The following is a 20,795-nucleotide window of genomic DNA, read 5'->3' on the forward strand; positions in this document are numbered from 1 at the left end:
GGTTGGATGCAAACAAAAATCTACTCCAAGTATTAGTATAATGATAACCCTTACGCCTCTTTAGCACATTCACTGCCAAGTGGATTTGACGAAAATGTTCAATGTAGGGCGAACAGGTTTTTAATGTGTTCCATGTTTTTGTACAACACGACTCTGTATGACGAAAGTGAAATCGTAAAATTAATCACAAGCTATGATTAATCACGCCAGTTTCCACGACAGTTCTTCGTTACCGGAACCATGCGGATTTATATCCGGGCAAGAACTATCACTCACCAAAACTTTAAGGGGAATGTGTATGCTATTGCAACAACAAGAACAACAAACCACTAATAAATACGAATCAAAATATCATTCGAAAAGCCACTTGCGCATATAAAGAGAGAACATTTTAAATGACTCCGGATAGCAAAAAAATTCCGCCTAAGGTGCAAGTGAATTTGATCGTAAATAATCAGCCTCACTTCACTGCTCATACAATTTATCGCAAAATAGGTGAGTTCGAACGTACGCACACTCTTTTGGGCCATTAACCAGAAGACACATTATGGAATAGAATGGAGTTGTAGATAGCTGAAAATTTTCAAAGAACTGAGGCAAGAAACTTAAGCAATATTTCATATTGCACTTGTCGTCTATAGCAGAAATTTAAAGGTTAGGGATAGACAGGTTTGGCGGCCGCCGTAACGGAATGGGTTGGCGCGTGACTACCATTCGCAATTCGGAGAGAACGTAGGTTCGAATCTCCGTGAAACAACAAAATGAAGAAAAAGTTTTTTCTAACAGCGGTCGCCCCTCGGCAGGCAATGGCAAATCTCCGAGTGTATTCCTTCCTCATAAAAAAAATCTGACGTTTGGAGTCGGCATGAAACTGTAGGTCCCTCCATTTGTGGAACAACATCAAGACGCACACCACAAATAGGAGGAGAAGCTCCAACAAAGGTGTACGCGTCAATTATATATACCATATATATATAGAGAGACAGGTTAGGTGCGGATTCATTCATTTGTTTAAGAGTCTTAGCAAAGTGTCGAGAAAAAGATAATGTATCTCGTCCATTCTCAATATTTTGTTTCCTTGTCCACTCCACTCGGGAGCATAGGGCCTCGACAAGACTCAGTTTTGCGTTGGTTTCGTTAATCTATTGTGATTTCTGACAGTGCAGGTGATTAGCCTGCCGCTACCAGTCCTAAGTAGTGGGAATTCCCACCTTTCGTTGCTTAGGAACACAACCTCTGGGATGGCAGGCAAGTGCACTTACGTTAGACTACCGAGACCATTCTCAATATACCTGACCCAAAAATGTACCATCCAAGTCATGCGAAAGCAAAGACGTAGTATATTAGGGACTTGGGTATTCATTTTAGTAAGATTATGCTGATGCAAGAGCTAAAGACTTTGGCTCATATGAAAAAGTCCGCCCCATTTGACGAGATCGATGTTCGAGTCATTATTGCTGCGCTAAACTTTCATGAGTGAAGAACTGGCAATAAGACAGTATTTCTCTAATTAACCACTTCATCGAAGCTGTTTTTCTTCTTCTCTCTTTTTTAGTGGTATCATAATTACTGTGTGTGAGTCTAAGTTCGCTTTAACCTAAACTTCCCGAAAGGCATAAGGCCATTACTGAGCATTTTACAACCTATATGTTAACCTTAAAATATGTCCACTTAGCCTAAAAGAATCTATTATATTCATTGGCTTAATAAATAAATAAATAAATAAGGGTTGTGTGAATATGATTTACTCTTGGTGTTGGATCAGGGGGAACTCTCGAATAGTTTTATCGAATATAGAAACAGTTCAGAAATCTTCCTCAGGTATGTCTTGTCTGTCTACGTCTTTGAACACGGTAAGCGTCAAGCAGAAGAATTTTGCAATATCAACTGGCACATTTCTAAAGGCTGTTGGTGCGAACTCGTGGCAGGTATTTGCCACGTTCGAATGAAGTCGCACTAGGTAGCACTTGAAAACATATTTGTTGATGTGATAAAACAATACTTATTATATTAAAATAATTAAGGAAAATATACAGAACTAAATATTTTCTGTCTGATTAAATACTTTTTATCTGAACTATGTATTTATATACATATACATATATATTTATATTTATAAATTCTAGAGATGATCGAACGAAATTATTTTTTTATTTTATTTGTATCTGTTTTCTATTAATATTTTTTGTCGTCGCATTTATTGTCACTTTGAATTGAAGCCAATTGCCACTCAATAGTTGAGCCGCGAATGCATTCATGTCCTAATCAATTATAGTTATTATTAAATTTAAAAGCCCTAATAGGACAAAGCCCACAAAACATAATCTATCAAAATTAATTAGTTTCAACATGCACACATGCACAGACATGCCATAATGCATCATGCCTGCATGCATACGTACATAGGCTGGGGAGCGTGTACAATTAATTATATTGTTTACGGATGAAACGAAGTGTTTATTGCTAGGAAGGAATTCAAATATGATATAAAACATTTTTTTAAGCACAAAAATAGAATTGAATGCTATTTTTGCCTTAGAATTTTTAATACACTAGTAAACTACGTATGGAGTTTCACCAGACATCTTGAGGACCTGGACTTCGCCGATGACATCCGCCTCCTTTCTCACAAACTCAATGATAGCAAGTGAAGGCGGACAGACTAGTTACGCTGGTATGCACTGTCGGACTTGAGCTTAACATCGCCAAGACAAAGGCTATGAGACTCAACCACAATAAAGCAAGAACTGTAATGGATGACGGGTGTCCGGTAGAATATGTCGAAAGCTTCGGCTACACTGTCACGACAGACGACGGAGCAGATGAAGATGTCAACTGCAGGCTAAACAAAGCAAGGGCAGCGCTCGAAGTGAAATATGGCTGGTCTCCGACACCATCACACAGAAGCTACAATCTTTCGGCAACAAATGCCTCCGCATCATCTGTAGAATATTCTGGCCGAATGCCATCAGCAACAATGCGCTGTGGAACTTAACGAATGAAGGGCCCGTCCTACGGCAAATCAAATGCAGAAAGTGCCGGGTATTGTTCATTTAAAAAGCGCGAGTTACACATATCGCACCCTAAATACAAAAGGGTCACAACTCAAAATGTTCCTTCTGCTCAAATATGAACGAGACGTTATCAATAAAACGGTCCGCGGATGACATATGGCAAAAATAAATTTTTTGTTTTCTGGTAGGACTGTTATAAGCTTACGTGGCAAATTTCAGCGTGATATGTCACATAGTTTGTTTTCTGTGCTACTGTAAACAAGTCAAGCTCGAGTGTGGAAAATTTTGAGTTGTGACCCTTTTGTATTTAGGGTGCGATATGTCTAAATTGGTTTTGCTGAAATGTTGGTACAACTGTCCTCAATAGTGTCGCAGTTTCAGCGTAATCTTTCAATTAGCTTGTTTTTGACATTTAATTATATCAGTTAACCGCATTGTTGCTCTGCGATTTTCACTATGGATAAAAATATCGAACTAAGACTTAGTCTTAAATGTTGTGTTATGAACGGGATTTCGTGTGCCGAATCATTGAAAATGTTGTGGCGAGTGGCGTGTGTGCTTTGTTAAAAGCACAGGTCTACGAGTGATAAAAGGCTTTTGCATAGAGCCGAAAAGTCGTGAAAGATTTGCCCCGATCTGGTCGCCTATCAACGTCTTTAACGGATGAAAACGTCGACAAAGTCAAGAAAATGTTGCTGGAAAATCATCATTTAAGTTTAAGGGAGGTATGTCGTGACCTTAGCGTGTCTCACGAATCAATTCGCAACATTTTACACCATCAATTGGGCATGAGATGCGTGGCTGCTGGACTCGTTTCAAGAGAGTTGAAATTCTTTCAAAAAATTCATCGGAAGAAGGTGGCTGAAGACATGCTTGCGTAAGTGAAGATGTGGGTATACGAGTTTGACATGCAAGCCAGTCAACAGGCGGCTGAATGGCGCTATCCCCATAAGCCAAAACCAAAAAAAACAACGTCAAAGTCGGTCAAAAGTGAAAGTCATGCTACTCGTTTGCATGGTGTTGTGCACTCGGAATTCGTTCCAAATGGTTATACCGTATATAAAGACTATTATTAAATTAAATATGTTGATTTTGTTTCATGTTTTGTACGAACTGTAAACCTTAAGTTTTATAGTTTTTGTTGTCATATAAAACTATTTTATAAAAAAAATGCATTAAAAAAATAAATAAATAGGCAACAATTTGCAATGTGTCGCGCTGCTTTCGTGTACACAGGTGTACGAATAGACGAGAATTTCTGTCAATTACGGTTGAATGCCTATATTTATTGACGGCTTTGCGTCTTAAATAACCAAACACAAATTTTCTAGTCTATATTTTGGTAGAGAAACCAAGATTCTCAAATGCCTTATTTAGAAGAATTTTTTAGAATTTTCTTTATAAAGTGGTCAAATAGATCCACAAATCTTACTAGAAAGTTTATTATAATATTTCTATCGGGCATGGACTTATAACACTTTTTGCACGCAATACACATTCATACACAAAACAAGATTTAATTGGGCAAACTTCGAAGTTTTGATTTACAATTCTATAACTTTGTTGTTGTTTTACAATATTCAGTGAAGACAATCGGCGTCGTCAATCTCTACTAACAGTACGCCCAGGAAACGAGCTGTTTTTACAGGGTTTCCACCCTAATGGTAGAGTGATGTTAGATTAGTGGGTTTAAGTGGCCAAGTGCAGAGGTGTTTAGTGGCATGCGGGTAACTTCGATATGCCGAACTTACTTTTGTTGGTTATATCAGGGTCTATCCTGCATGGGTAGGAGTTTAGCCTGTACACTATCCAGAATACAATTGGGCCAGGGTGTAATACGGGGCTCAAGTGGCAGCTGAAGCTCTTCGTCTCTTATAGGTGGTGGTTTGACTCTCATAACGGTATTTGGTGGGCAAGTTTGCTTGGTTTTTTTTTTTGCATTAAAATGAAATGAGTGCACACTTTTTTGTATTTTATGTTGAGAAATGAAATAACATAAAATATCTGTATACTGTTTTTCCATTTTCGCGAAATGTTATGAAATATAGAACACTTTACAAAAAAAGCATATCTGTATGAAATAAGGTGTGAGTGACTGTTTATACTGTTTATAGTACGCACTAATCTCAATATTTCTCCTAGTCGTAGAGTGCAAACACTGAGTTGGATAGATAAACTGACAAAATCCTATAATTTTGAATTAGTGAATAAGATAATTTGTCGCTATTTAAGATTAGTTAAATTCGAAATTCCGAGTTTACGCCTAAATTAAGGTTCATAATTAACCTTTGACGAAATACTTAGCGACACATTTTGCCAACTGTGTCAAAGCACTGAAAGAGTCTTTCACGACGCGCTGGTTAATAAACAAAGTTGATTTTCGTCAAGGCGCTTCTCGGCACCACGCGATCGGCATAAGTGAATTACCAAGAATATGAAACTATCATTTTTTAATACATACACATACTAATGCATGCCACCGGCAAGATAACATAGCAAAACGTATTTCAATCGCAATTAAAAGGCGCCTCTGTTTGCTGAAACCATAAATAGCAAATAAGTGAGAGCGATTATACTTTACATACATACATACATACATCCATACATCCATGCATACATACATACATACATTTTTATGTTAAATATTCACTATGACTAATGCAACGTTTAGCGCTCACAAACTATCACTTCATGTGTCTTCCCTGCCAAAAATGCGGTCGTAGGCGCATAAATGTTCCCCAAATGCAATAACCTGACGTATTAAGGCCGTCGCCTCATTTGAAATGTTGTTTGGGTGTTTCTTCAAAAGCGTGTAAAACGGACAAAAGAGATTTTTTTATTTTTAATTTTATTTTTTGATCCATTGATAAAAATAACAAATTTTTTTGGCCATACCGAGGTTCGTTCAAAACGTTGTCAGCTTGCAAAACATGGGATTCACATGGACAATGGACACAGATATAGCCGGTTCTACTGAATCGATTTTGATGAAATGAAATTTAAATTATGTAGAATTAATGCCGTTATAGTCAGAACTACGATCATTCAGAAAAAAAATTTAAATATTTTTTTCGGCCCGAAATCATATCTAAGTGAATATGGAATAAATTACACTTCGCAATAGATTCACAACCATGAAGCCTATTATAAGTGTTTTTATTTCACTTCAAAGTTCTATTACTGCTAAAGAAAGCAACCAAAAAACAAACACACTCCGCTGTCAGTAATTTTTTAATTGTACAAGATTTAAATGCAGACAAATTATTTTATATTAATAAATCTGTACATTTGGCGTTTTAACACTTTCCCTGTCCGCTGAGCCACATATGGCTCAGGAAAAGTGCGCCTGATAGGCACTGATACGTTCCACATGTGTTTCATGAACGTGCAGAAGCAAAAATGTCCCTCTACGCTCATGGACCATATGTGTTTCAGGTTGAAATACCCTACATTACTAAAGCTATCCTATGACTACAAAAACACAAATTATTCAAAAAACCCTGTTGGACTTGTCGGTCAATTTTGCATTTTTGTATTGGGACAGGGAACGTGTTAATAAGCCTATCGATAAGATAGTATACGGAGATAATCGAAGAAAAAAACGTGAGAGAGTAATAGATAATTGAATAGCGAGACTAAGCCACTTATTGCGAAGATTTTTTAGTAATGATATAAACTTTAAATGAAGGCATTTATGTAGAAAAGCATATATACTTATGTACATACATACATACATACATCCACATTTGGCCATTAAAATAGGTACACTGCCTTTTCCTATCGATTTCTTTGTACCGGTCGGAAATGTTTAAAGCTGTTATTGAAATTTCGCTCCTGTTACAAATGGCATTACTGCTTCGTTCTGAATTTAAAAGATCCGTTATATTAAGTTTCATTATTGATTCAGTTGTTTTCGCAAAGTCTAATCTTGCGGCTAACTCTTGCATTTTAACCGCAGTAAAGGAGCTGGGGCTTGTTGACAATCTTCGGAAATAAAAAACAATCGTACAAATTAATCGCCGAGTAATCTGGACGGTCCAAAAATTTTGTTGTAAATACCCTTAAACCTAAAAAAATCCGCAGAACGATGTGGCAGTAAGCAAACAAAACGACTTGCACTATTATAATTCAATTGTGACTCTTGGATCCTCTAAAGTCATCAAAGGTCATTGCAGCTGAAATCAACGACAACTTAGTATCAGCGAGAACTGTGCATCGTCGATTATACAACATGAATCTACAAGGCAGAATAGCTCCTAAAGTTCCCCTAATGAAACAAGCTAATTTAAAAAAGAGCAAAAGTTTTGCTCAAGAGCAGAAGTCCTGGTATGGGCCAGAGGATATGAACAAATGGTTTAACATACTTTGGGGCGATGCTAGGCAATGCGAAATGTTAGACGTCCTGAATGACAAGAGTCCTCACCGCGGCACACAGTCAAGGAAGATGACGGCAACATAATGATTTGGGTATGCTTCTGTTCGTATGGAGTAGGACCTAGTGACCTCATAACCAACAAAATTGACAAGTTTATTTACAAGGACATACTTCAAGAAGTGATGCTAACATTTGCTGAGGAGAATTCGCCACTTCGGTGGCTTTTTATGTAAGATAATAACCCGAAACATTCCTCAGTGTTAGTACGTGAATGGTTTACAAAATAATGTTTTAGGGGTAGTCAAGTCAGAGGCCCGAAAAAAGTATGATTTTCATTTTTTTTTCTAATCAATTGCTTTATTTTACAAAACTAAAAACAGCATTAACACATCATGTTTCGACTTGACTTTATTAAATTTTCAAAACAAATATTAATAATTGTAAAAATTATCGCTGTTTGTGAGCAGCCCGTTTCTCCAGAAGAGAAAGTTTTGCTATCGATTTATATAGCGCCCGAGCGTCCTTTGTTAATTATTGAATAACTTGAAAAGTATTTGTCGGATTCACTTCAAATTTCCACACAACATTTTTAAGATATTATACAAATATATATAAATGCAAAAAAATCGATTTTTATAACTTCTGACTACCCCTAACCCCTTAAGTTATGGATTGGCCAAGTCAGTCGCACGACCTAAGCCCCGCCCCATTGATAACCTTTGGGGAGATTTAAAGAAGCGAATCGGGAAGGAAACATTCAAAAATAAAAAAGGGTTTGTGGCAAAAAGTTAAAGAACTATGATAGTCTACCCCTACAGAAACCTGCCGTAGGATTATCAATTCTATGCCAAATCGAATACCAAAAACTCGTTGGCAATCGTGGCGGGCACAGTGGTTCGATAGTGTAAATAGAATTTTTAATAAAATCACTAAGTTCGTTTTGTATCGTATCTATTTTTTATTTCATACCTATTTTAATGAGCATATTTTCGTTTTTGTTCCTATTGTCACTAGTGTAAGATTTAGAAAGATCTCTTCAATTATTATTTATGCATTTTATATTAATCTATGAAATAAAAACCATATACAATTGAATATCTGTCATTATTCATTTAAAAAACGTGCATTTTCCGTATGAACATTGGAAGTACCTATTTTGATGAGCATAAGTGTACTTTATATATTTCGATATACAAAAAAGTAGTTGATAACTATAAATAAAATGCTTAGCTGATAGTCTGTAGATAATCATAAAAGCGATAACTCAAACGGCAGCTTTGCAAACTTTTTTTGGATAACGACACTACGGGGGGAATGGCCACAAGCTCTTCTTTAATGCTGTGTAAAATTCAATGACGATATACCCTAACCGTGTCTCATGAAATAAAAATGTCTCTACTTTTGCCTAGGGAGTCATCGTGAAATGAAAACTTTGAAGTCGGTTTTTTCAACTTTTTTTTTTGTGCATTATGACTCTCTGGCATTAAATAGCGCTCATTTACGTAGATATACAATATTTCCATGTATGTACTTGTATGTGCGTCGTATGATGCTAAAAATACTGTATGCAAAATTTATTACAAACATGTGGGAAGTGATTAAAATCAATCTTGGGGGAAAAAAGTTCTGTAAATTACGAAAAGTTTGCAACGCCACAAAACTGCTAAGCGTAGGAAATTAAATTTCTTCAATATCCATTAATGCTAAAATAATTTGCGCACGCATGAAATTGAAATATATATATGTATGTGTGTATATAGACATTAGTTTGAATCAAAAAAAGGTGTGGTTTTTCTACCTGAGATATAAAATGAAATTTATTTTAATATATGCGCCAAAATATTTCGGAAACATTTTATGCCATGTGAAAAACCGACATCGAAAATATATGGTTTTCGATGGAAAATTCGTTTTTTTTTCGAACAGATCTGTCAGATCAAAATCTGAAAACTTACTAGTGGCTCACATATAAATTAAATAGCGGGATTACCCACATCAAATGTCTCTCCCGAAATCCCAGATTATAAAATAATCTTAAATTATAACTATATTTTTCTCCGTTTAGGTCTGTGTTTTCTGTGTTATCGATCATTTTTATTACGAATGTAAGGAGGCGGTCGCTGTAGCCGAATGTAGCTATTCGGAATACCGGAGCACATAGGTTCGAGTCTCCGTGAAACAACAAAATTAAGAAACAAGTTTTTTCTAATAGCGCACACAAGGTGTTCTAAAGTTTCCTCAACATCCTCTCTGCATTTCTTGCATTTTTCCGTGCCAGCAATCCCTATTTTGTGAGCATGAGCGGCCAACATATTATGGCCTGCCAGCATACCTACAATTGCTCTGCAGTCCTTTCGTGAGAGCAAAGCCCGAATTGAATCAGTTTTTGCACTTTGTTGCACACATGACTTTTGCTGTTTTGCATGCGGTCAGAGTGGTTCACCTAGCTTCCACTCGCTTTTTCATGTCGTCGTCCATTTCGATGTATACTGTATTTAGCGGTTTTGGGATGTCGTTCTTCTGTTCAAATGGTAGTCTAATAGCACTTTTTGCTATCTCTTCCACTATTTCGTTCCCCATAATGCCTTTGTGACCAGGTACCCAATAGATGTGCAGCCTTCTGTTTGCGGCTCGCCTTTTTATAGCCTCCCTGCTCCGTTGAACATGTTTGGACTTGATGCAATATGAACTTTTTGCTTTTATTGCTGCTTGACTGTTCACGCATATATTAATTATTCAGTTATTTCTTGTTTTTGTGTATGCCATTTCCGCGGCTTCCGCTTGGAAAATACTGCTCTGGTCTGGCAGCTTGATAGGCTGCCTTATCCCTAGTTTTGAGCAGTAAATACCCGCTCCCACTCCGCCTAAAGCTTCAGAGCCGTCTGTGTAAATGTGAAAAGTCCTACGGCCAGGCTTCATGCCTTTGTTGCCATCCCACCTCTTCGATTGTAGTATGAAACCTTCTCTCCCAATTAAAGTATGGAGTCATGTAGTCTGTGCAACTCCTCTTTCCTATTGAGCTATGTCCAAAGGTTCTATAAGTGAATACCCCAGCAGCCACTAACCTCCCCGTGGATTTCGCTACCAAATTTTTCGCCATAAGGTCAATAGGTGGTTTGCTGAGTATCATTTCCAGCGCCGCCGTTGGAGTGGTTTTCATCGCTCCTGTTATGCACAGAGCAGCGAGTCGCTGTGTCCTTTCCAGTGGCATTAAGTATGCCAGTTTTCTTGTCGCAGTCCACCATACTAAGGCCCCATACAGCAATATCGGTCTAACTACTGCCGTGTAGCACCAATGCATTAGTGAGGACGATAGGCCCCAAGTAACACCCAGCATCCTTTTACATGCGTACAGTGCATTACTGGTCTTTTTCACCCTTTCCTCAACATTGTGCTTCCACAGCAATTTACTGTCGGGTATTACTCCGAGGCGACCGCCGTAGCCGAATCGGTTGGTGCGTGACTATCATTCGGAGTTCAGAGAGGGAACGTAGTTTCGAATCTCGGTGAAACACCAAAATGAAGAAAAATTTGTTTGTAATAGCGGTCGCTTCTCCGCAGACAATAGCAAACCTCCGAGTGTATTTCTGCCATGAAAAAGCACCTCATAAAAAAATATCTGCCGTTCGGAGTCGGCTTGAAACTGTAGGTCCCTCCATTTATGGAACAACATTGAGGCGCACGCCACAAATAGGAGGAGGAACTCGGCCAAACACCCAGAAAGGGTGTACGCGTAAAAAATAGTATGTCCGTTTTTCCGCGTTTATCCCTAACCCTGCGCGAGATGTCCATTGGTGTACAGTTGAACTACTTTGTCGTGAGATACATATGAAATTTCACGCATATTTCACGGCAAAGCAATTTGTATGGATTTCGACAGCTATGTTATTTCATCAGAAATGCGAACTTACTTTTATGCTATAGATGAAAATGTTCTTTATGAACAACAAAATTATCAAAATTCAAGCGAATTTGGACTCACTTTAAGCTTCCACTTTATCACCATGCCATTTTATCAAAATTCAATGGGCTATAAAACTGCATACTTGAAACTGTTGTAATGTAAATTTATAGACATACATTTATCAGCGACATTGATTATGGTAGTAAAGGGAATAAAACCCAGTCATAAACATTGAGACCTAGTTTAACTAAACCTGGATTTAATGCGGGACGTTGGGCGCAAATAAGTTTTTTTAATTCCAATGAAAAATTATAGTATTTTTTTGTGTATGACGAGTGATGTATCCTAATATAATATATGGCATGTACATACACTCATGCATACAAAAAAAGCTCATGCTCATACATATATAATAAAATACCTGTTCCTGGCAATTGTTTTTGCCATTAGCGATATGCAGTGGAATAGCCGGTTTCAAATTCAGTTCAAATTTGGCAAATACTTTTAATGCGAATACCAGCCAATATGCAGCGTAACTAGCAACATGTGGCTACCTGTGTAAAATATTTTTGCATTTCACTTTTTACTAAACACTAAGGTATTTTTGGGCACAAAAGATCTTTCAGGTCGCAGTGCTAAATACCCCCATAATAATAATAGATAAGGTAGGTTTTAGAAAAGTGGTTGGCCAATATACTTCAATTTGAGTGTTTGGGTTAGGGGTTAGGATTGGTTAAGATACGGTGGCTGCCGTTCTCCATGAGGGCATAGAGAGGCCCAAATGAATATTTCATATTCTATTACAACAACAAAACCAACCAAAAAATTATAAAAAATTTAAAGGAAGATGGATTCAAAGAGATGTGGAAGGTGAAGTCGAAAATAAGCAAGACTGGCGTCATAAAAATGTTCTTGAAGGCGCCATCTTTTGAACGAGTTAGTGCGTTGGAAGTTACATCACTAGCTGACTTCCAATCAAAGCTTGGTGACATTCGGTTCAGTGGAAGCGAAGTTATTGCGTCTAAAGTGTCCGTAGGTTTGTGCCATCGGTACAAAAATAAGTTTCGAACAAAGAGCTAATATCAAATTTTGTTTTAAAATCGGTAAAACGCTTACCAAAACATTTGAATTGATAAAAAAAAGTTAATGGCGCTGATTTTCTATTTCATGCCAGAGTTTATGAGTGGTTTACACGTTTCAGAGATGGTTGTGAGGACGTAAATGACAAGAACATACGGGCCGCGCATAGTCAGTAATCACGGAAAACTCGATCAAAATTGTTTGTAAATTTATCATAAATTAACCGAAATCATCGTTGCAATTCATGGAATCGGAGTTGAATAACTCCAAAACATCCATTTATCGCATTTTAACTGACCATTTGGGCTTACGAAAGGTCTGTGCACGTTTCATTCCACAAAAGTTAACTGAGGACCAAAAATTGCTCAGAATTCAACATTCGAAAAATCTCATTCACGAGGCGGGAAAAGACGGGAACTTTCTTTACAACATTGTAGCTGGTGATGAAACGTGGTGTTTCCAACATGAACCTGAAACTAAGCGCTAAGCGTCGAAGTGCCGAATGGAATGCCACAGACGGGCCACCACCCATCGCGTTTGGAGAAGTCAAAAATCGTATTATTAACTTTTTTTACACTTTTCTCCTAAGCAGATACCTCTCATAAACAGACAAATTTTTCAGTCCCTTAGTTGTCAAGGAGTAAACTGTATATCAAAACATTCTTCAAAGTTTTCACTCATCTTAAGTGAAAAGAATTGTTTAGCCAAATACGGATATATCTAAGGTATTTTTTATCAAAAGAACTATTTTATACTACAAACACAAGCAAACTACTATTTTTCTTTATGTATGGAAGTAAAATATTAATATAGTAGTAGCTAGCAAAATTGTCACACATTTTTTCCCATGTCGAGCAAATATCTTAGTGAGATATTGACGAAGTGGCTAAGAAATAAATATAAAAAATAAACGCACAACAGAACTGTAGTAGATTAACAAAGCACAATAAAAATAATATAATTAAATTGAAAAGTTGAATGAAATAAAATAAAAAATTAAATTAAATTAAATAAAAAATTACATTTAATTGAAATTAAATGTTCACTTAAATTGAAATATAAAATAAAACTTAAGTGAATGGAATCCGATCCTCATTTAGTAATATAATTTTTCCCAAAATCCGGTAGATAGCCCGGAATTTCCCGTCAACCTCCCAAGTGGTCTCATCCATAACGACCAAAGGTTTTGGACTCCTTTGCCGTTTTGCGCCATATAACACATTACTGCATATGTACGATACGGAATTTTCGATTCTCACGAAAAAACAAATATTATAAAAAATTTGTTTTATATACTTTTCTATAAAAATTTGTTTTATTATTACTTGTGAGAGATAATTCACCTTTTACTAACCTTCGCAATTTTTAATTTTCTCATATTTTTTATGTTTTTTCTAAAAGTCATGATTTTTTAATCACCAAAGGCAATGTAATTGAAAAATAATTTTATAAATCATCCGAAAGCCTCCTTGGGAAAATACCCATTTGGTCCCCCGCCTCTTTTAAAAAAAGGGGTATAAGGGGGGGTAGAGGGGGTATTCTACTTTCTAAAAGTGAAAACCTCACTTGGCGGCGGCTTATAGTTTTTAAGTTATTTGAGTTTAAAAATTGTAAAATTGACCAAGAATCCTCCTATTTTGGTTACTACAACCAGCCGAAGTGCTGCCAGACATCGTATAAATAAACAATTTTAGAAGATAATGAATAGAAATACAAAATTTTACAAATTATTTCTATATTATATACGTCTATATATATATAGGTATATTTATGGATATATGTATATATTTATATACATATATATATTAATGCTTGATTTTCAGTAAAGTATGTTTGATTGTATGCATTTTGAATATATGATATATATATATGATATATATATTTTTAATTCCAAATTTTCACTATATTACAATATGAATATATGATATATATATATACATATATATATTTAAAAAAAAAAGAAAAATCGCGCGATTTTTAATTCCAAATTTTCACTATATTATATTGTACATATATATATTTAAAAAAAAAGAAAAAAAAAGCGCCGCAGGCGAAAATTTGGAGTAAAAACTCGCGCGATTTTTAATTCCAAATTTTCACTATATTATGAATATATGATATATATATATATATATATATATATTTAAAAAAAAAGAAAAAAAAGCGCCGCGATTTTTTATTCCAAATTTTCACTATATTATGAATATATGGTATATATATATATATATTTAAAAAAAAAGAAAAAAAAAGCGCGGCAGCCGAAAATTTGGAATAAAAAATCGTCTATGCTGTCCACAGTATTTTTGCGTAAAACTTTCTTCTGCGTAGGCGGCCTTCGGCCGCACTTCAAAAAAATAACCCTCATCCGTCCAACTCCGGCTAGGCAATCCACAGTATTTTTGCGTAGTACTCCTTTTCGCGTGGGCGGCCTTCGGCCGCGCTTCAAAAAGATAACCCTCATCAGTCCAACTCCGGCTACGCAATCCACAGTATTTTTGCGTAGTACTGAATGCGTAAGAATGTACTAGAATGTAAAAGACAAATTTTATCAACAAATAACTTAAAAACTATTATTAACTGAATAGTGTAGGTGCTAGTTTTAGCAAAATAAGCTCGAAATCAACATCTCTTGTGAATTTCATTGGAAAATTCGTAATATTTCTCTCAATATAAGTGAGGGGATACTGCATGGAGTCGGAGCCGCCTCCGTTGCGAGCGCTGTGTTTGTTTTCATGTATTTAGCTTTTCTATTTTTATTTAAGCTTAAAAAAATAATAATAATAAAAAAGTATATAAAAAAAAATATATAAAAAGAAAATTTATAAACTCTTCAATAAAAACTATTTATTAAAGTCTTAATTATTCCAACCAATAGTTTTCTCGGCATATCAGCAAAACTTTTTTATTTCCGATGGCCTTAAAATAATTGAAAAATGTATTTTAAAAATGCGAACAATGATTTTTTTGGTCTCTAATACGGTCTTTAAACATTAATTTCGTGAGTTAAATGCAATTGATTTAAAATTTTATTTGTTTGAATATGTTGTTGTTATGGCGGTATCACCCTATTCTACTGAATTTATTTATTTTTTTTTTCTTCTGGATATGTACACCTATACTTTTTTTGTTGTTTTCCCCATTTTCGTGCATTCATATGTGTATAGTCACTTCGTCAAACGTTGTAGATGCCAGCTGACAAAAAAAAGTTTGCCAAAATTACTATCCCATACCTACTTATTTTACAACTTAAAAGGCTGTCTAAAATAAATATTTATTGCATTTGCCAAAAATTCAGTTCTGACAGACTCATTAACTTTTCCACACGCCATTTGTTTTTGTTATTGTATTGGAAATGTGAATTGATTTCTTCTAAGTGTCCAAATTTGCTGAAGTATTATTAGATTTTTTGCAAATAATAAAGCAGAATATTATATTCGGTTTGTATATAAAATATTAGTAATCTTCGATTACATTAATTGTCAAAATATGGTTGTAAAAAATATATTTATCAATTTAGATTTCTCTTCAATCACCATAAAATTTGCTTAAACCTTAGCTAAAAATTTTCAAAATTCCAATAAAGCGCACCACTAGAATATTCTCATCGAATAAATATGTTAATATGTACATTGGAATGTAGAAAGAATGCCGCTCCTCACAAGCAAACACAATGACCTCAACCAAACGGACCACACAGCACGGAAAAAGCATCTGAGTTAACAGCAACCAAATTGATGGAGAAACTGCGTCATACTAAACATCTACCATTTTGCTATTGTTGCAGCTGTCTTAACTGCCAACTCAACCTACTTTTTGCGCGAGCTAAGTACACTAGTCATTTTTATAGCAAAGTGCCAAATCAACACCCCACTTTGCCATATCCAAGCGCACCACCATGTCAAAAATGCTGCTTGCGCTTTGTAGTGCCGGTTTCTTTCAAGTTTGTATGTGCATATAGGCACATACATGTATGCAATACACACAAAAATATGCATAGGCACATATGTAAGTTTATCGGTGATGTGGTTTCACTTACCCGATTTGGTTTTCAAGTCATGCCCATTGTTCAAATCAAAATCCATTTCCATGTCGGTGTCGAAGCCAAAGCTGCGATAGCCTTTGGCACTTAATGCATCCGCATAATTTTGCATTCTTGCTGCCGTTGCTTCCGCTGTTGTTGTTGTTGTTGTTGCCTCCAGTTTTCACTTTTAATCACTATATCTATGTATATTTAGCAAATATGTAAAATCTTAAATGAAATATTCAAAATATTTGTACTTTAGTGATATTTTCTATGCCTGTTGGCCGTTAGCCAATTCTTGCTCAGATTTTTTTTTTTATTAAAAAAAAATTAAATGTTAAACTGAAAAATGTTGTGCATATGATTTAACTATTTTTTAATATATATATTTAATTGTTGGTAATATCAAAAGCACTACGTAAACAAAAACTTTTTCCGTTTCTCTTCTACGTTGTGTGTAACTTAACTCGCAGCGTTTTTGTAAATGCACGACGACCAAGGCGGAATTGTATGAAAGAAAAACAAAGAAAAATCAAAAACAAATTCCCGCTGACCGATTGCCAACTCTGAACTTGCGCACGAATACAACGCTGTAGACAGTGCTGCCAATCGGATATCTGCAATTCTTATTCGAATTTAAGTTAAGTAGAATATTTCGCAACACGAATTGAATGAAATGACGTAATTTACACGGGCTTACATGATTTTTGAGTATGGCGTCTGGTGTCATATTTTTTTGATTATTTCTATATTACTGATGAAGAGAAAATTAATTTTATTTTGTCAAAGTTTTAACCACAAAATACTGGTTTTTTATTATATTATTATAAATTCAATGATCATGATTAATACCAAAAAAATCTAACAATGAATATTCTTAGAAGTTTTCTTATATTTGTATGGATTTCCCCACTCATTGGCTTAGAAAAGGCAAAAGCAGACCTTAAAAGCTAAGAACGGACAATTTTGTGATATAACTTCTTCTTCTTCTTAATTGACGCGTTAACCACTTACACAATTTTGGCCGAGTTTAACAAAGCGCGTCAGTCGTTTCTTTCTCGTGCTAACCGGCGCCAATTGGGCACACCAAGTGAACCCAAGTTCTTCTCCACCTGATCTTTTCAGCGCAGAGGAGGCCTTCCTCTTCCTCTGCTACCACCAGCTGGTACCGCATCGAATACTTTCAAAGCCGGAGCGTTTGTATCCATTCGAACGACATGAGCCAGTCAGCGTAGCCGCTAGATCTTTATTCGCTTCGCTATGTCTATGTCGTCGTAAAGCTCATACAGCTCATCGATCCATCGCCTGCGGTATTTGCCGTTGCCTACGTGCAAAGGTCAAAAAATCTTACCCAGAATCTTTCTCTCGAACACTCCAAACGTCGCTTCATCGGATCTTGTCATCGTCCAAGCTTCTGCGCCATACGTTAGGACGGGCATGATGAGAGCCAGTTGCCTACTTAGTTCAAAGTAGCACTTGCTGGCAAGAGAGATTCTACGTTGGTCTACGTGATATAACTAGACCGTTGATAATATCTTAGTAGAGACAGATCGGCAACTCATCTTCTGCTCAAAAGACTGCTAATTCTGTAATGATTATTTACTACCTATGCCAAAGAACCATAAAAAATATTAGCGGTATATGCAGTTGCCACTCATCCTAGTTTTCCCTGAACTTTTTTGTGACATACATAGATTACTAAGGGTTTGGCAAAACCCCTCCACTGAACCCTCCCCGAGGGTGCCGACTGGAAATAGGTACCACAGTTCTCATCCTGCACTCAGTTGAGAGGTAGCTAGCTAAGGTAAGACTCCACGGATAAGTGTTCGTTACTCCTTAATAGTACAGCATTTGTAAATGGAGTTTTACCATGGTGTGAGGTAAAGGGCCGGATCAAGGTGTCATGCGACCCGTGCCGAGGATCAGCCTGGCTGGGGGCCCTTTTCAAAAATAGCCCAGTCGCTAACGTGAGCTTACGGATACCTGGCGCCCTCCGTAATAACTAGCCTTGCCTGTGTAGTTCGGAGCTATGCACAGGTGAACATCTCTTCTCCGACACTCGTGGGACCAACAAATGAACAATACAAAAGATAAAAAATTAAAAGAAACAAACAAATCAGAAGGGGCAGCAAGCTCCGAGAAGCGAGCAGCGTTCAAAACGAGCTCTCAATCTGCCACCACGATGACTGTAGTCAAACTTAGTCAGAGTGGACCGGCGGCAAGCGCTGACACTGGGACTGAGGTTAAGCCTAGCCCCAGTACATCGGCACCTCCTGCGGTGGTTATCGGAACCAGACCAATTAGTCGACGTCTTGTGGCTATGCGGAGAGCTGGTGAAGAGACTGCCACAGGTAGCACCGAGGCCAGTGCTCCTGCCGGAAAATGGCCGACAGTAAGGATCACTGATCCAACTAAAGCAGGGTACCTGGAGAGGCGTAATGCCGCCAGGATACTCAAAAGGCTGCACGAATCTCCACCAACAACGGAGGAGCTGACGAAGGAGGCAAGGGAGTCGATAGAGTGGGCGAAGAAGGTTCTTCCTAACTTCACCCTCGAAAGGCCAACCACATCGTCAGCTGCCACCAAAAGACAGAGGTCTACTGAAGAGGTTAAACCGTCAGCGAAAAGACCGAAAAATCGAGGCATAGCGCCTAATAAAACGTTTGCGGAAGTGACCCGCAATCGCATCATCATTGGTGTCCTGGATGAGGGTGATCCCGAAGGAAGAATTCCCAGAGCCCAATGGAAATGGGTGCAGGCCGCTCTGACCAACGTAACGCTGGAAGTGCTACTAAGCAATCCAGGTCCGCCCCCATCATGCACTGACGCTGGCTGGTACCAAGGCCAGATTAAAATTATAGCCTGCGACGACGAAAGATCGGTGGAGCTATACAAGACTGCAATAGCGAAGATCGGGGAAGTCTACCCTGGAGCGAAGCTCGTGGTAGTAGACAAAAAAGATATCCCGTCTCGACCGAGGGCACGAGTTTGGGTCCCTACACCCTCTGACCCACAGCAAGTCATGCAGATAATAAGTGCATGCAACCCAGGCCTTCCTACGGGGAGCTGGAAATTTGTCAAGGTCTTTGACAATACCGTAACAGTAGACGGTGTGGTGACGAAACGTGCCACAACGCAAGTAATGCTGTTACTAACAAACGATTCTCTAGAACCTTTGGCGAAAAGCGAAGGTATGATAAACTACGGTTTTGGCAAGGTTAAGGTCAGAACCTATAAAACAGATGCTGATGCCATCGACCAATTGGCCTCAGAAATTGAGGCCAATGACGCTGAGGAAGATCCTATGGAGTCCTCAAGCGATGTCGAAAGCATCGACATAGAAGGATACTGCTCGTCAGGGTCTGAGCTCACAGCTAGACTCAAGAAAATGAGTACAAGTACGACAACTAAGCTTACAGCTGGTTTGAGTACAACATACTCAGAAAAAGAGCTCTTGAGCGACTCACAGGAAGATTCAGAGAGTGTTAACCATGCGTCTTCTACAAATAAATTTACATCACAGTAAGCTAGCATCACAAGCCCTAATTGATCGCATGGCAGCAGACAACCCTGATTTTGTCCTCATTCAGGAGCCATGGATCAATGGAGGGCGCATCTGCGGGTTGAGGACACCGAAATATAAGCTGTATACAGCAGACTGGGAAGGTAAATCAAGGTCTTGTATTATGGCAAAAACAGAACTAACCACATTTATGATTTATAAATATAGCAATAAAGACACAACTACGATAAGCTGGGAGACAGATGGTAACAAGTACCGGCTATCGTCCTTCTATATGGCACACGGGGATCCAGTCCCATCGCAGTTGTTAAAAGAGCTAATACTGGACAGTGAAGCCTGCGGCAAGATATTACTCATGGGAGGCGACGCAAACGCCCATCACACTACCTGGGGTAGTTCAGATATTAACGAGCGAGGTGAGTCACTCTTTAATTTTATTATGAGTACCAAATTATTGCTCTGCAATCGCGGTAATGAGCCTACCTTTATTGTACGAAATCGTCGGGAAGTTCTTGACATTACGTTAGTCTCAGACTCAATTATAGATAGAATAGTGAATTGGAGGGTACTTAATGCACATTCATTCTCTGATCACAGATATATAGAATGCACGCTCCAAGAAGAGGTCATTCATCCTAAAGCTCTAAAATTTAGGAACCATAGGAAAACAAACTGGCTAAGATATTCCCAAGAACTAGCAGAACGTTTGCCCATGGATCCCCCCCTTAACCCCTCTAGCATAGAGGCATTAGACAATATGGTCAATAGACTGACTAATTGCTGCAACCAAGCCCTGCATAAGGCTTGTCCGGCAGCCAGGTATAGAGGGAAGAATAAGCCACCCTGGTGGACACCCGAACTGAAAAAGCTACAAAAGA

General features: G+C 37.5%; 2 protein-coding genes across 2 annotated transcripts in view; one reads left to right on the forward strand and one right to left on the reverse strand.

The window, feature by feature from the left end:
* Positions 1-16,886, reverse strand: part of LOC128857347 (AMP deaminase 2) — a 77,553-nt gene extending 60,667 nt beyond the window's left edge. Inside the window, exon 1 of the mRNA XM_054093063.1 lies at positions 16,410-16,886. Within this exon, the coding sequence (XP_053949038.1) occupies positions 16,410-16,524 (115 nt within the window). The 5' untranslated portion in view covers positions 16,525-16,886. The remainder of the gene's footprint in view (positions 1-16,409) is intronic.
* A 1,690-nt stretch (positions 16,887-18,576) lies between these two features.
* Positions 18,577-20,011, forward strand: LOC128857440 (uncharacterized). The gene has a single exon (XM_054093197.1). It carries the CDS (start codon positions 18,577-18,579, stop codon positions 19,918-19,920), a length of 1,344 nt encoding a protein of 447 aa, XP_053949172.1. The 3' UTR covers positions 19,921-20,011.
* The last annotated feature ends 784 nt before the right edge of the window (positions 20,012-20,795 follow it).

The sequence above is a fragment of the Anastrepha ludens genome, chromosome 3, assembly GCF_028408465.1.
Source record: "Anastrepha ludens isolate Willacy chromosome 3, idAnaLude1.1, whole genome shotgun sequence".
In the NCBI taxonomy this organism is placed as follows: Eukaryota; Metazoa; Arthropoda; class Insecta; order Diptera; family Tephritidae; genus Anastrepha; species Anastrepha ludens.